Source organism: Dermacentor andersoni, chromosome 6 (genome assembly GCF_023375885.2).
Source record: "Dermacentor andersoni chromosome 6, qqDerAnde1_hic_scaffold, whole genome shotgun sequence".
NCBI lineage: Eukaryota > Metazoa > Arthropoda > Arachnida > Ixodida > Ixodidae > Dermacentor > Dermacentor andersoni.
In genome coordinates, this window is record NC_092819.1 from 109594464 (window position 1) to 109611806 (window position 17343).

Here is a 17343-nt window from a genome sequence, read left to right on the forward strand (position 1 = left end):
GGTGCTGGCATTTCGCGGCAACTTAAAAGAGAAAATAAAGAAAGCAGTGTCTGACCGTCGTTCTCTCCCGCTGTAACCGACTTTTCTTCGTCAACTTCCACATTAATGAAAATCTCGTTGTTCGGAAGAATTATTTGCCATAAGGAACGTATACGCTCCGCCTAACAGACGTAAGGAAGAAACGAGACATGCCATTGTCCCCGTCTGTTAAGTGCATCATGAGGTCGTTATGTTGAACCTTCTCAGCTAAACAACTTTGTTGACCAGGTCATTGTCAGTCTGGCACCTGATTTAGCGTTGCTCTTTTACGTCTCTTTTATCGTATGGTAAAGTGATGTCTTCATCTGGGGGAACCCGGCTTGAGTCCCACTAAGCCACAGGTTTCGTCGTGCCTTGTACACGTCAGCACACCTTGTGGTGTTCGCATACGCCCATAAATGCGTTGAATGATCTAGCCCCACTGATAGCGTGCTTCGAACGCGGCAGACACGATTTTGCGCTGTTGCACATTCTCACGCCCTATATCGCTGGGTGGGCTTCCGCCGCGTGCTCTCCAGGTGTTTCCCCCCCATCACGAGATGGAACTTTCAATTGTCACACCCAGGCAAGCGCTTCCTTTCGTATACGTCACATTGTGCCGGTGCTTTCTTTCCAGAGGCGCTTGAAAGGCGCATTTAGAGAAGCAAGTTCCGGGAACGCACAGTTTGACATGGAAAGTGGCCACAGAAATGACTGTACGCTTTGTCTGTTTTCCAGTTCCTCGTGTTTGCGCGACGCAGAATAACGCAATAGCGAACCTACACACTTAACTTGCCCAAGAACAAGTTCTTCTGGACCATTAATTGTTGAGTGCTAAAATTACGCCCTCCAGAAAAAAAAGGTGCAATACATGTTTACGTGCATGGAAGCTTGCCAAACGACTACCGGTTGTTTTTAAAGCGAACACCCTTCTTCGGCTCTTTCGCCCGTGGTGGGAACGGCGCCTTGTCCAGCGCCTTTTTGTTTCTTTTCTTCTTCTAAGCCCCCTTGGGCCATTCTTTGACACGCGTTGCTTTAATCGTCGCTCTGTGTAGCAAAGCGACATGCATTGGTCGACGTACACCCGCGCCGCGTGTGTTCACCCTTTCGTTCGCTCGCGCAGGAGCTGCTGGCGACGGCGTGCGAGTCCGTGTCGGCGGCCGACGCGGTGTCGGCGCTGCGCTGCGGGGCCTTCTCGTCCTCGGGCTCGGTCGACTCCTCGTCGGGGGCGCCGGGCCGGCCGGACTCCGTGCGCCGGCGCCGGACCCTGGAGTCCGAGGACTCGAGCTACGACTCGGACACCGAAAACCCCGCGGACACCGCGTCCGGCACGACGACGCCGTCGACGCGGCAGCACGAGGACGTGTCCCGGACCGTGTCCGAGACGCTGGGCGCCGAGTTCGCCGAGTACGTGACGGCGGGACCCCAGTACTCCAGCCGGCTCGAGTTCGCCGTCAAGCTGGGCTACACCGAGGCGCAGGTGAGCTGCTCCGCGCGCGGCTGTGCGTGTGTACACACGCCGCGAGGTCGCTTCTCGGCAGAACAACACCGTCGAGCACTGTTCGGAGGTGCACTCGCATGTCGTGCAAGTCGACCGCATTTTCCCCGCACGTAAAGAAAAAAGCACTTTGCAAGTGTGAACGTTGGGAAACGTAAAATATGTTAAAGGGACACTAAAGGCTAATAGTAAGTCGATGTGGACTGTTTGAATACCAATCCGGAAACCTCGCAACGCTTGTTTCGTGCCAAGAAAAGTCTTAGTTTACGAGAAAATTGCATCTGAAGGGTCCAAATACCCTTTCCGAAATTCAAATCTCCCGCCACCCAAGCGGGGGAGTGGTGACGATGCAAACGCCGTCACCACCCTTTGCTGCCGTCGGTGAGTAAAACGGCGCCCGACAGACGGCGGTACCGAGCCAAGACAGAGCGGTGGATTCGCCGCTGCAGCTGCATTTTGGTCAAGTGGCGTAGACCGTTCGGGAATCCCGCGACATCACGTTGAAGATGAATTCTCTGCTACTTACAGTTTGTGCGAGTTTCGCGAGCCAGCAAAACCAGCGCAGGACTACGCGATAACGAAACTGCTGAAACGCGAAAGCTTGGGCGGCGCAGAGTAGAGCGAAAACGAAACCTTTCGACCACCGGCGTCGTTGTCAAGGGCAATTTCAATTAGTTTTTTTTCTTTTTCTAGAAATGAAATAGAACTGTACAAGTACCATTTTGTTTCGTCTTTAATGCAATATAAGGATCTCTTTTTCCAACGAGTTGTTGAGTATCAGTGACAGAATTTAACTGAGGAGTGCTTTCGTCATCGGGCAAGTGCTTGAATGTCCCGGGGGACTCTCTAACCATGTCCGGCATTTACCTTAATTTCTCGATTACTAAGGCACTGTTCGCGATAATATTGATGCCTTAGAGATTCTCGAGCACTAATCTATCACTTTAGCGTGACTTAGTATTTGCCTTTAGTGTCCCTTTAACTTGGTACTTGATTTTGGTCTGGATGTGCCGGACCTGGCGTCATCGACATTGTCGTGACGTCACGACACCACTCGGAAAGTGCTTACGTCGTTTAACAATAAGGCTAGACACGGCGACGTTCCTCGAACAAAATAAAAGAAAGTTAACGAGAGTAGTGCTGCCCTCGTTTCTTCTGGATGCGCTGACGCGTGGCGGCCGCACTGATTACGGGAACGTAGTGCGTCGTCATCGCGGCGCGTCCACTCGTGCCGAAAACTCGTCGAGGGCCCCAGCACCTCTCTCCCTCCGCCTTGCAGGTTCAGCAGGCCCTGCGGCGGCTAGGCCCCCAGCCGGGCCAGAACGAGCTGCTGGCCGAGCTGGTGCGGCTTGGCGCGCGGGAACAGTCCGGCGACGCCGCCCCGCGGGCCGACCCGCTCTCGTCCTCCGCGTCGCAGGCGGCCGAGGACCCGCTGAGGCCCATCGTCATCGACGGCAGCAACGTGGCCATGAGGTGAGCGGCACGCGAAGCTCCGGATTGCGCTGGCGATGTCCAACGGTAACGCTTGGTGCGAAACCGACTGGATATGAGTGTGCGCGGCTACGTAGGTTCACGAGATGTCTTCTGTCGGTCGCCTAAAGCTCTGGCAACTGCGCTTCCCGTTAGAGGCGCGTTCTAGACAAATGCCCTGGCCTCTGTAATAGTCTGTAGGGCCCGTAACAGCACCGAAATTTCCGTGGCGGGGAAATGTGCCTGGTTTGCCATCTCTCTCCCCGTCCCCCTGGCCACACCATTCCCAATGTGGCGGAACAGTCGCAGCGGCGGAGCTCCGTGTAATCATCTTTACGGGAGACTGCAAAGTGCTAGATTCCGCCCGGCACCGCGCTTTGCGTCTCTCGGGGTGCGCGCACTCGGCGTTCCAGCACGCAGCGCGGCCGTCTCGTCTCGCGTTTTCACGGAGCAGTCCCGTTCCGACGGCAGTGCAGCAGTTGCTCGCCGATCTCAAGGCCGCCACTGGAGCGGCCGCAGTGTCGCAACAGTGCGTGACCGGAAACGCCACACTGCACCGACACGCACACGCGCTCCCATTTTGGAGGCGTGTTTCGCCACTCGCCCTGACGACGCACGCGGGCTCGCGCGTCGTTTGACGGCCGCGTTGCAAAACGCAGTGGAAGCTTTCTCCATGGTGGAAGGCCCGACCGGTCGGCTCCTGGTACGTTGTCCGGCGACCGCTCGGCGAGCGCGGCGCATCGCTTCCTGTTTACGTCCGTGGCGGTGGTGGTGGTAAACATTTATTCTTTGAGCCTCTTTACAACTTTACTTGTGAGGGGGCTCAGGAGCGCGTAGGGTGTCCGGGAGTTTGTGGCCCTCGGCGACCCTCAGAGCCCAGTCCACCAGCCGTATTTGGTCGGCTGGGTTGGAGCTAGACACCGCGGTCTCCCATCCCTCTACGTCGGTGAGTTGCCACTCAGAGGGTGGCTGGAGCTCAGGGCATAAGAACATAATGTGATGGAAGTTAGCTCTAGGTGCACCGCAGAGCGTACATTCCTGTTTATATAGGCCTGGATGAACCAGGGCGAGAAAAGCTGGAGAAAGAAAAGTTTGTGCCTGAAGCTGGCGCCAGGTACTTTGTTGGAATTTTGTTAAGGATTTATCTGGGGGAGGGTATCTCAACCGCATTTCGCGGTAGTGGAGGGTGATCTCGTGATATTCGACCAATCGGTCTCTGGCGTTATCCAGGTCATCGGACGGCGTGGCTCGGTTGACGGCTACTCGAGCGATAGAATGGGCCATCTCATTGCCTGGATGGCCTGCGTGCGCGGGCACCCAGATGAGCTTAATTGGTCTGAGTCATTGCGTCCGTGCCATTCTGCCGTGCGTGTATCGGAGGCCTTGCTCGTGTAGGCAAGCGGGTCGCTTGCTAGAGGAACGGGCGACGATGATGTGCTATACGGGCAAAAGTTGAGAGGTCCCGAGACTAATGTCCGACGGTCCTCTTCAACGTCCCTCCGAAGGTAGAAAACTGGCTTGGTGTAATCTCGCTAAAGAAGAAGATTAGTCATCGTAGTTCCAGGGATCGCCGCTTCCGATCAGCTGCCCCAGTGTCACTGACACTGGGGCAGCTTCCCCAAAACGTGGCTACACACGACAAAAGTGCCATACATACTGGAGCCGGTCGCAAGCGACGACGGGAGTCGTGCGAGCGTTCTGTTCTTGGCCTTCTCTCGGCTCGCTTGCCGATGCCCGAAGCTTTGGAAAAGAGACCCCCGGCTTCCTTATCGCTCGGTAAACCTTCATAACAACGAAGCTCGCGCCCCCGCGAGCCTAGGTTCGTAAAGTCGACAGCTGCGGGCGTCCTCGCGGAGAACGAGAAGGCGATGTTTTTCGTATAAAGGAGCTTCGTGCCGCCGATTAACGAGGGTGGGGCGTTCGTAAACAAGAGATCGTGACGCACCTGTTCGAACAACTTTTAAGCCGTATACGGGAAAGAAACGAACCGGTGTCTATAGAAGACACAACCGGAGTCGGTATAGCACGCGGGACGGGCTAATCGTGCACAGCGCGTTCTTTCCTTGCACAATGCATTCCTGCCTTTCGTATCAAATGATTGAAAGAGTTGGGGAGTCGGGGTGTGTGACTGTTGCGTGACTCGCCGGGCGAGAGAAAAAGCGAAAACGTTCGTTCGAGCATGCAGAAAAGGACATTCAACATTTAGAAACTATCGCTCAGGTGGCAACACTGTTTGTGTCGATGACCAGCCTACGTACTATTCCCGTTTCAGCTGCATGAATGAGTGTTCGGGTGGAGCCGTGACCCTTTAATGTGCCGGTCACCGGTGCAACGGCTGCCGGGACTCGCTGTCCACATAAATTCTCACGTTGCAGTGATTGTGCGCAGTATCGCAGAGCTGTAACGGTGCATCCGCGTGGTCACTATATAGAGCGCGCTGGCATCGCGGCAAATGGTCACGGCGGCGTGCATACGGCGGGCCCGATTTGCTATCGAAGACAACGCGTATGTTCGCATTGAATGGGCGCGCGTTACGCGAAAGTATACAGAGCACGATAACCCGGAAGTACACGATGGAAGGGCAGAAAGTGTAGCAAAAATAGCGCCCGAAGTAATATCAGTTGGTTATCGCTGCAGCATTATCTTCTCTACCCGATGGCCGCGAACCGTTACTGGCGTCCACTGTTCCCTGCACTGCAGGGTTAACCAAGGGGTGGCTCATTCTATAAGGCGGCACTCGATCGTGCGATGGTTCCTTTCTCCGCCGTGACGGTGGCTTTCGGAGGAAAGATGATTAAGCGCGGTTGGTCTCGTTTTTCTTCGCCGCGTGTCGGCGCGGGAATAAACGAAGGGGCAACGAATGAGATGCGCCCCGTGGCCGGCTGCGAGACCTCTACAGTCGCGTTCCCGTCATTTCGCGCTGTCGTCCAGATGAGCTCCTACGGTCGGTGCGCATCCGTCTCTACGCCAAAGACACCGTGACGACGCGAGCGCGGTTACGCGACACCCGAGCGACCTTCTCTTGTCGCGCTTCGTTAACGGACTCCGCGCGCATTGACTTGCTCCGCACTCGTGCGGTCACGTCGTCCGTCGCGCTCGCCCGACGTTTGTTGTCGTCTCACGGCGCGAGTCTCGCACCGCGCGCGGTCGGGCCCGACGGGCTCGGTTCCCGTTCGGGCCGCTCGGGCGGGACCTTTCCCTGCGTGGCCCGTTGCTCGCTTAGTGTGTGCACGTAGTCGTGAGCGGCCTGTCGACCCCGTGCCGAGGACGCGAGAGATCCGCGGTCGAGGACGATCGCGGCCGGCGCCGTTTTCGCGCCTGCCTCGATTGAGACCTCGGTCCGGCCCCGCGCTCTCGCTCGTCTTTCGCGCTGCGTCGGACGCGCTCGCTTTGAAGCATGCTTCGAAGGCTGCGTGCGGCGAGGGGGAAGGGGGTGGGGGGGGGGCTGAACTGTCGTGGCGTTACGTTGCTCGAGAAGAAAGTCGCGTGTCCGATTCCCCGCACCAGGGATGCCCCTACTTTAGGTGCCCGTCAAAGAAACTTCGTCGTCGTCATCGGCCCGTCTTTATGTCCGCCGATGGACGAAGGCCTGTCCCGGCGATCTCCAATTACCCCCGTCTTGCGCTAGGCGATTCCTAATCTTCGACTGCAAACGAACACGCGGACTGTCCAAACTAATCTCGAGCCCACAACGCATGTAACCGAGGGGCCCCGTTCTACAAAAAAAAAAAAAAAATCATTCGATAGATTCGCCGGTGAAATTATTACTCGATCACCCAATGAAATCGGTCAGTCTGGTGTGACTTCATTTCTCCATTTTTGTGCTTTGGATGAGCGGCTCGTGGAGTCCACCACGTTGCCGGCGTCATTTCTTTTTGCGCGCATGTTACGCGTTAATTCTCTCCCGTGTGTCCTCGACAAGCCTACGACTTTATACGGTGTCCCTCGTGGCAGAAGTAGGCAGCGTTATGCTTACTCGGCAACCGTGTACTTTTTACTTAGGAAGCATTCAGGAATGACCGGGTAGAACTTTCAAGTTGTACGTTTGCTGTTGCTTGCATTATTATTATTATTATTATTATTATTATTATTATTATTATTATTATTATTATTATTATTACTATTATTATTATTATTATTATTATTATTATCTTCACGTTGCCATGGATACGCACATTGCACGGTTACTGAATGGTAAACTGCTGCATAATCGGAACGCTTGTTCCGAGGCATCAGTATCTCAGCACGGCGGTAGCATTCCACCGTCACCGCCTACGGCCAACTGCGCACGCGAGGTAGAGGAAGCCATGCGCATGCGCAGTAGGCTGCACGTGGTATCGCGGTTACTGCATAGAGCAGTAATGCTATGTGCTAGGGTACCGAAGGAACAGAATGGTGCAACGCTTACGCACTGCCAAGAACGGAGCATAAAAAAAAAAAAAAATACGGAAGAAGAAAGAGAAGGAAGCGACGAAAAATGCGCACACAAGAAAAAGGAAATGTATGGACAATTAGCTGCTATAAGGAGGTAATTAATAATACGCGTGAAGACGGGACCATGAAGTCGAAATAGCCGCGATGAAATCGGCGAAGGTCGCGTGTGGCATAAAAAAAAAAGTAAGAAGAAAGAAAGAAAGAAACAAACAAAACATGGCGGATGGGCGATCGTGCGTAGAGCTCCAGAATGGGCGAAGGTCGCAGAGTGTCGGGGGGAAATCGAAAGAAATTAAAAAAAAAAGAACAGAACAAAACCCGGGCGAGCGGTGCTGCGCGAATCCTTCCTGAGAAGCGGGCTTTCCCAGCGAGACGCGCCGCCTGCCCCGCGTGCTCCTCTCCGTGCGCTGGGATATCCCTGCGTGCGTGCGTCACGCCGTTGTCGTCCCACCTTCGAGCGGGGGGGAAGTTCCGGTTTGATGGCCGCCGCGGTGGTTGAGTCGTGCTGTGTACTCGATTTCTACGGAGCCGTAGCTGAGGGCCGGAACGGGCCGCCGACGACGCGCAGAAAAAAAAAAGAGAAGGAAGGCAGAGAGTGCGTCCGCCGCCTCGTTTTGTCGCGCGGCTAATCGTGCGCGCATCTTCGCGCGTGCCGCATCGCGTGCAAACCGCGGTGTCAAGCTACTCGTCCGCGGTAACGCTGCGTTAACAGAAGGCAGAGCCGACCGACGTTCGCAACCCGGTGCATTGCGAGCTGAGCGAAAGGAATTTTTTTGTCCACTCCGCTCCACCGTCAGCTCACGATCGTCGGTAGCCACTATTGTTTTTGCTTATTTATTAGCTGGCAGTTATGGGAACTTTGGTGACTACGATGCTGGCTATCTCACAAATATAGAGGAAAACTGCAAAAAGAACAGAGAGAGAGAGAGAGATAGGGATATTTTTTTCGGGCTCCTCTCTGAGCGCATACGTGTAGTACGTGGGTACTCCGAATGTCTCCCTTTCCTCCGGGGGTGGGGATTGCGAACGGAGCGGCCACGCCCGGTTGCGGGCATTCGGACAATGCCCATCTGGTCGCGCCTTTGGCGACAAACGCTCGAGCGAACGAAACACGCGCCAAGTTTGGCATCCGTCTCGAGAGAGGTAGCGCGTCGGAGGGGGTCTTTCCGCCGATCGAAGAGGCAAGGTCGGCGTCGCGCTCGTTGACGGGCTCGGCCGTCGTCATTCGCGTAGTCGCGCGGGCTGATGACTCGTGGCTGCTTTGCGGCGCTGCCAGCTGGAACCCCATCGCCACCCACTGGTGGTGACGTCACGCAGCGGTGGCTGCTGCTCCTTCGGGCCCACCCGCTCGTTTCTCATCCTTTCTTTTCTTTTTTTTTTTTGCGTCCGCCCTCTCGCGTCGCTTTCTCGGAAGGCGTCGGGAAGACGCTGCACGAGACCGGAGATTTAAAAAAAAAAGAAAAAAATGCGAGGTGTCGGGCGAGCTGGCGCGACGCCAGACCCGCGATCCTTCGCCGCACGCGTCCGCAGGTAGATCGCGATGACAGCGTCGCCTCGCCGCCGATGCTTGTGGCGGTGTGTGCGGGGCTTTTCCTTGATAACCCGCAGTCAGTTTTGCCAGGCCAGTTGCCGTTGGGGATGAGGCGCGGGCTGTTACGCAACGGTACACTTCACGCGTGGCGCACACACACACGGCTGCAAAACACTCGTCACGTAGCAAGAAGCAGCCGCGGGTGTAGCCGTCTGCGCTGCTTCCACCGTTGTTCGTGCGGTCATGGCGAGAACGGCGCGCTCGCCAGCGCTCGCCGGCGCACCACCACGTTGGACGTAAGAGCCGCCGAATATCGGCACCGCGGTGCCTCGTGACCGTTCCGGGAATCGCGACACTCGCGGTGCGGTCGCATGACCCGGTTCGCTCGGGGCGTATAATCGATCATTCGGGTGGTCGTTTTGGACTGCTATTCGAAAGTCTCGTGAGACAGTTTCCAAGTTGTATTACGAGGACGTGCTCGCTTGCAGTAGCGATAATGTGTTCGTGGCTTCGCCGTCCGTTGTAAGTGCACTACATTACGTAGCTTTCGCACGGGCTCGATTACAAGTCCGGCGAGGGCGCCTCGTCGCTCTGTCGTCCATCCCCGGAGCGCCAGAACGGCGTTCCCCTTTTCTCGTTATTCGCCGTTTCACGAGAACGCTTCGCGTGCACTGTCCGCCGACCTCACCGGCTGGCTTCCTCCTCCTCCGCTAGAAACATTGCAGAGACACACTCGGCCGGGGGGCTTTCCCGGAATCCGCGACGATGTTTCTTCTCCAAACTGGCCTCTTCTCCACGCCGCGCGTGCCTTATGGATTGCGCCGGCACATCGGCCACTTCCGGAAAGCATCGCCGCCGTCTGGGCGGCCGGGCCGGTTGGAATGCGCGCCGCACACACCGCTTGCTCATTTTTCGTTCGAGAAGCCCGCGCATTGCAGTGTAAATCTTCCCGCCGTGGCTCGGTCCATGCGCGGCCTTCTATGCTGCCGAACGCTGTGTAGGTCCTGGGTTCGATTCGCGGTCGCGGCGGTAGCGTGCCGCGACCGGGAATCGCTCGTGCATACCGTAGTTTGGGTGGGCTCTCAAGAAATCCGGGTGGTCATAATCTGTTCGAGTCCTACGGCTTTTGGGCCATTAAACCTCGAAAAATCAGTCGCCGTTAATTTCGGTTCCAGTCATTCCGATTCGTTCACTGTTGTGAAAAGGACGCATTTTTTAAGCGTGTAACTGAATCGCTATTTATTTATTTATTTCGATAGTAAGGGCACCGTATATAGCGCGGCGCACGTTCGCGTTGCGGGCGCCGCCGTGATGTCCCGGGTGCGTCGGCGCATGCGTGGCTCGCCCCCGCCCCCCCCCGCGTCGTGTGCTGGAGGTCACGTGCTCCGGCGCGGTGTCCGGCAGGGCCGTGGACGGAGTCGTGACCGCGGCGAAGTACGAGCACGCAGCGCGTCCCGAAAAGGGTGGTGCCTCGGTGTGCTCTCGCGCGCACCGCAGGTCGTGTGATGGGCCGAGTTTTTTGAGACGCTCCCTGTTGACATCCCAGGGAAGCGGCAGCACGGAACGTTCGCTTTGGGAGAAGCTGCCAGCGCTGTTCATCTCGCCGGCGTTGGCGGTCATCAGCTTGTGAATCTTCTTCGTGTGGAGTGTAACGTGCTGCCGAACTTTACTTACTTGCTTACTTACTTATTATTTATTAACATACCATGAATCGCCGAGGCTGATGTCATAGGCGGGAGTATGGTTACAACGAATCAGTACATTGCTCAAACGTACACCTAAAGGAACATGTAACGACAGAATAGACACATAGCTTATCAACACTGCGTGGGAATAACTTACAGCGATCGAAGGGAACAATATGTACTGTTCTCGCTACTTGCGCAGTATGTTGTTAGTCTTGCGAAATAATGGGGGGCAAATCGATGACGAAGCTGGAAACTACGCTATTTATCAAAGCAGGCTTTCTAAAAAAAAGTGCACTGAAAAATGCAGAAAGGCAACAAAGAGAAAAAGCGACACGAAAGTATTCGATATTTATTGTATTGATTAAATTTAATACTGTAAGCCTCATCAAGCTCTTGCAGCAGTAAGCAAGTGAGGTAGCACATTCCTGAACTCTGCGAGGGCGACGCTGCTCTGAGAGAAGTTATCAATGAAAAATTGTGTAGTGAGACGTGTGGGGTGCTTTTAAAAACGAATCTTTTCTTTGCGAACATCGCCGTGTTTGCCTGAACATGGGGGCCAACGCTCTTAAATTCTTTGGTGGGAGCTGCGTGGCTGTCTTGTCGCCGAATAGGCCAACCAATCACAGCGGAGGACGCGCGCGACGTCACCGCCGCTGGGTTCCTTGCAACGCCACCAGTTAGCGCTGCAAGGAAAGTATCAGGAAAAGTAGGAAAGTAGAAGGCCTTGGGCTCAGCGAGAGGAGGGGGAAAGTAAACATGTCCGCAGTAGAGATTAGTAAGAGGCGATTGGAAGATTGATGGAAGTAGGGAAACGGACAAACATCGGAGGCGTACAAAAACAAAGTTCGCAATGAGGGTTCAGAAACCTTGGTCATTTGAATTCACCGTGCGTTTTTCTTTTTTAACATATGTAGGACATTAGCTGATAAAATAGCAAGAGCTTGGTGGCACAACCCGCCGCCCCTTTCCAAAGGGGACGCTCATAACATCCATCCATCTATTCATCCATCCAGTAAGGTCCCTGAATAAAACTGAAAGGTAGCGACATTCCTTCTTGCCCGGCCTCTCCTTCTCCTGCCTGGCCTTCTCACAGCTCGCTCTTTCTTACGTAGCTCGGCCTCGCAGTTTGGTCGTTCATCCGGCAGCCGCCCGTAGAGTTACACGAAGTGAGACATTAAAAATTGTTGTTGGGTGCTTGCGCGTGAATTTTTACCGTATTTAAGGCTTGATTATTCTGTGCTGTGCTAGGAGCGATGATGGAATGCTATGAAACTGGCAGAAGCAGATGTTTTTCGTGCTCTTTGGGTGCGTATCTGCGCGCTTGTTTTGTGGCTTCGGGTTGGCTGCCTGCTCCCTGTTTAGAAGAAGGCTTTTGAGGCCAGTTTGGTAGACAAATTCCTTGTATTGTGTCGAGTACTAGCACGAAAATCAGAATTCTTTGTCTCGCCAATAATGTATACGTAATGTGACGTTTATGTACGTGCCAGGGCTTTGTTTCAGTGTTATGTCGTCCACAGCCATGCGTTGTGCTCGTAGGCAGAAACACTCGCGGCTTGCACAGATCGACCCGCTTCGCGAGTTATTTCTATTGCATTGACCAGATTCTTTATTTGGATTTCTAAAGACACTTGCCCTGCGTGAAAGCGCTGCGATGAAGGTTTCGCCGGTGCACGACAAAGGCGATGCGCTTTCGTGTGTGCAGCAAGCACTATGTATATCTGCCGATTCAACAACTCGGATGCGTTTGCGCTGCTCGAAGTGCGTATGTATGCACTTGCGTGTGCCCAATAGACTGCCGTGTGTCCAGCTTGTGCAGCTTCGTAATTTAATCCTCGTAGTCCCACGATGACCGAACGCAAGGCGCGTGACATATTCGCCTGAATAACGCGAGCGTCATGGAGAAACGTGCGCGATCAACGCGGGGCATCTCGGCTATTTTCGTCGTGACGCTGGCATCTCTGCATGCAGTGAAACTGGTCCTACGCTTCTATGACAAACCGGTGCCGTTGGCTCTCAAGCGCATACATCACAGTGGAACCTGTACTTCATTTCTGAACAAAGCGTATGCAAGGACGAAAATTACACATAAAAATGGTTTCCATCGATGAGCATTTCCCCCTTTACGCAGTTACAAGTGAATATGAGCCAACAAACTAGTGCACCACTTTATCCTGCTGAGAAAGCCTACTCGCAATAGGCAAAATCATTTACACTAGTAGTGAACGGCTTGTCCTCGCAAAATGTATTTACAGCGCCTAACAAAAGCATGGGCTGACAAAGCTACGCACACTCAGTATAGTACAACAATAACGAGTGTTGCGTTTCTAGCACGCTATATGACAGAACACAGCCTACGCACTCCATAGCTTCATACACCTGTTGACGATAGCGCGATCAGCAAAACAAATCTGAACGAGCACCGAGAATAGCGCTCGTGCATAAGCTTACTCCGTAAGCTTATGCTTATGCTTACTCCGTGAGCTCCGTAACCCGTCAACACGGCAAAAAAGCTCCGTACGTACACGTTTACACCTCCAGTACTCTCAAAATCAATCCCTAACCTAAAGCAAAGCAAAAACTGAGTTCTTCAATGATCGGGGTTAGCCACGGAACTTAGCCAAAACATCCGAAATCCCCTGCGGAAGCCCCGCCGCGGAAACTCGACGGCCAACTGCCATGGTGGCGAGTGCGCCGAGACGCGGAAAATAAGAAAGAAATATATATATAGAGAGAAAAGGGTGCGAGAAATACCACGTGACGGCGTTCAGCCAATTGGCAGACGCAGAACTCTCCTGCCTCCTCGCATGCTGCTCGCAGCAGCGGCGGCGGCAAGCTAAAAGCATGTCGCTGCCTTTCAGTTTTGTTCGGGGGCCTTAAGTATAGCAGAAGTAGCAAGGTGAAAGTAAACATGTCCGCAGTAGTTATTAGCAAGAGGCGATTGGAGGTTTGGTGGCAGAAAAGTAGGGAGCAGGCGTACAAAAACAAAGTTCCCAGTAGTGGTTCAGAAAGTTTGATGCTGTGAATTATTGCGTGTGTGTGTTTCACTAAGATAGGTAAGGCATTAGGCAAAATAAGAACATGAGGTTGTTGCGACTCGGGAGTCCGAAGACGTGGTATATTCTTTCGTAGTGGAGGAGTAAGTGAACGTGGGGTTGGGCCCGATATCCAAGACGTCTTACACACAAGATTATATTACATATTTCTAAAGGATTGAAAGAAGTACAGCAAAATACGTTCATGAAGAAGTTGTAGCCGTCGATCATTCGAGGCGTCCGTCGCTGATTTTATCCCCTGCATGCTCATTGTTCAGTCGCCTCCCCCAATCCGGCGTCAGGAGACGGATGACATCAGGTCCGACAAATCGGGAGGGCTGTTGCCCTTTCCCTCCTAAGGGAGCTTTGTCGTAAACACACGCACATCGTTGGGCACAAACAGGGGATGGGTGGTAGCACACTGACCCCGTCTCAGGCGTGGATGCGCCAGTTTGGGCGGATGACAGGTGAAGGACCGTCGCCTCGCTAATTGCCCAAACATCTCCTGACAGAGGTACTCCACTGGTGGCCATAAATCATCCCATGTGAGAACAATTTTGACGAGGCCGTCGGCCCGTTCCCCATAATCGCGGTATCCGTGACTGGCGGTTGTCGCGGGGTGAACGGCCGATCACAACAAGCTTGCTGGCGCAACCCACCACCGTGTCTCATAGGGCACGCTCATAGCATCCATCCATTCGCGGCGGCGACCGTGCGGGGGAAAGAAATAATAATAAAAAAAACACGCCAGGACGCCCCGCGATCTTTATCTTCAACCATTGCACCACGACTACATGGCGCTCGCCTTCGCGCATCCGCAGCGGCGGCAGCCTCTCTACCAGTGGCGTAGTAACGTAGGGGGAGGCACCGGCTGCCAGTTGAGAAGGGGTCATATATGTCTGAAGACCCCGCTCTTTCCACCGGCTTGACTGGGCGTAAATGGTAAAGAAAGCTCTGGTAACCAGCAGCCCGAGCTCATGTACCCGATGTACCAGGTGTGTAATGTCGCAGAATTGTCGGCTGCAGCTTTATCAATATCATACGTAATAATTGAACGAATGTACGGGCTACAAAATTTAATTCGCTATGTGGTCGCTAAACTTAGCGGAACGTTTCAAGTGCGGCGCGCTCATTCTCGGGCGTCGCTAAACACGCAGTCTAGCGATGTGGCTCTTGGGTCCCTCTTCCGTTCAGTCCGTGCTATCCTAAAATAATATATATTAAATAACTTTAATTAGGAATTACAGAGGAAACATTGCAATTCGGAAATTGAGGACCCATAGTCATATGAACTCAACAAAAACTTCTCTTAACAAAATCCTCTTGGGTGCCACAGCCTGCAGTACTTTGGCACTGCGGGCGGCCCAGTATGGCAGTACCGAAAGAAATATGAAATAGTGCACCTGTGACGTCGCTCTCGCTGTCCTCTCCATTGCGACTGCAGAACAACAGTATAGCACATGCCTTCTGTGGCACGGGCTCCATCGCGGCCTTCTCTATTTTTTTTTGTTTTTGTTTTTGTTTTTTTTGCATGGTGACGCCGGGAATCGACGCGGAGCCTGTTCTATTCCGTTCCCAAACTTGGAGCGGTACCGCAGCTCGGATAATCACGTTTGCCAATAGCAGCGAATAAAGAAAGACTTTATGGATCAGAATGACGAGAACTCGTAATGTCATACCATTGTCGCCCGCTAAGCAGGTGGCGTTTCCTGTTATGGCGGAGAGATCAGCGTTACCTACGCGCCGTGTAATTTTCGCTGGTGTTCGGGGCTGGTGACATACGAAATACGGCACGCCGTAGTGCCCTACGACGATTTCTGTCACGTTGTTGTTGAGCAACACGTGACCGTCAGGCTTCAATTTTGCAGAAATGCAATATTGCCTCTAAAAGCCGTAATTAAAACTTCATTAAGATATCTTTGTTACTCGTGAGCCATATTTTCCACGATGCCGCATCTGTATTGGCTGTCAAGCCCAGCCAAGGATAGGATAGGATAGGAATAAACTTTATTTGTCCAACGGTTATTGATGTTGGTGCCAGAGGCTAGGCTGCCAGGGGTCCATCGCCCGAGGAAAGTCTTTCGAGATCCTCGGCAACGGCCCTGGCCCGCTGGACGGCCCACTATAGCCCAGCCAAGCCTTACGGTCTGACAGCAGATGTGCAAATGCGCTTATCCCAAGTCATCAGTGCAGCACCCTGTGTTATTTGGTGCATAACACGGAACAGCGCGTATACCTGCTACATTCGCGATCTCTGGGAACGAAAGCGAAATCGACGGGGGTAAAAAAAAAAGAAAAAGATCCACTGGCACCGTCCCATGGACGTTCCGTGTCGGTCGCAGACAAATCGGCGGCGATGATCAGCGGCGGCAGCTGCCCTGGGCATCGCCGCAGCTGTTTTTGTCCCGAGACCGGGTCGGGGATCGCCCGCGTGTCCGGCATCGGACGAAGAACAAGGAATCGGGGAGGCACGCCGACCGGATGCGGCGCCGGGCACAGGAACGCACGGGTCTCGCATACTCAAGGAGGAGGTGCGTGCGGGCTCTCGTGCGAGAAACAATAATAACAATAAAAAGAAAAGGGAGAGAGAGAGAACTGGACAGGTGGGGGGAGAGAGCCTGCCACGGGCACCGGCGCTGTTGGAAAAAGCAGCGGGAGCGGCTGCTGCGCAAGAAGAAGCGATAAGGGGAGAAGGCAATAATAATAATAAATGGCGAGACGAGAGGGGAACCAGGATGCCGTCGGACGGTGCACTTGTACTTGGCGGTGCGCTACCCGGATCTCTCTGTGCGCGCGCGCGCCATCACTGCACCTCCTCCTTGCGCGTTGCCCTCCCCCCTCTACGCGGCGGGGAGGACGAAGAGGGGCTATCGCCCGTTCGCGCACGACGGAGTGGACCAGAATGATCGCGAGCCGTGCGGAGAACCGGCGGAGAAAAGGAGGGGAAACGCGCGCGCAGTCTCGGCGCCGGTTACTCTTCATCCCGGTGCGAGGGCATCGTGCGACGAAGATTGCTTGACATCGCCCGGTACCGAGTCACCAATGTCTCCTTCTCGCTGGCGGTGAAATGAAGCACGCGACGCGAGTACGCGCTGCCTAATCGAGGCAGCTGCAGGCGCCCGAGTATCGTTAAATTCGGTGAGGGGTGGGGGGTTGTTCTGCCAGAGAGTGCGGCGATGGAAGTGACGCGAGAGCTCCGGATTGACTCCGTATTCGCGAGTCAGTGCAGACGACTGAGTCTGCACGCGTATGCCGGTGTGTATACCTTTCGTCCAGAATGCGCCAAGCTTCAAAGTCCTTCGTATTACGTAGTCTCGTGCGTCCGTTTGTAGCGTCGTCGTAGTCCTGCTGCCTGCGCCGATTGCTCTTACGCAACTCCCCGCTATATGTTCCATACAGTCGCAGAGGTATACGGCAACGGATACCGCACGTGTGTCACGTGTTCGGTCGACGCGCCGATCTGTAATAAAGCATCGACAGCGAAGCGCAGCGCTGTCTCGTGCCACCGAGTCCGTTTCCTTTAATTTTTCTGCCACACGCCCTGCCTCGGCGCTTAAGATTCGAGGTAATTCGTAGCACCGGAGTCCGTATTAACACACACACGTACAAAAAAGGAGAAAAAAAGAAACGTCTGAAAATTATGTAAGAGCACATATCGTTAGCGAACGCGGT

The 17343-nt window shown here is 54.1% G+C and overlaps 1 protein-coding gene across 2 annotated transcripts in view; it reads left to right on the top strand.

The window, feature by feature from the left end:
* The window catches only part of LOC126522298 (uncharacterized), a 140876-nt gene that overhangs the window by 93434 nt on the left and 30099 nt on the right, over positions 1–17343 (top strand). For both annotated transcript variants that reach the window (XM_050171021.3, XM_050171022.3), the window contains exons 2-3: positions 1142–1498; positions 2796–2989. In XM_050171021.3, the coding sequence (XP_050026978.1) occupies positions 1142–1498; positions 2796–2989 (551 nt within the window). The remainder of the gene's footprint in view (positions 1–1141; positions 1499–2795; positions 2990–17343) is intronic.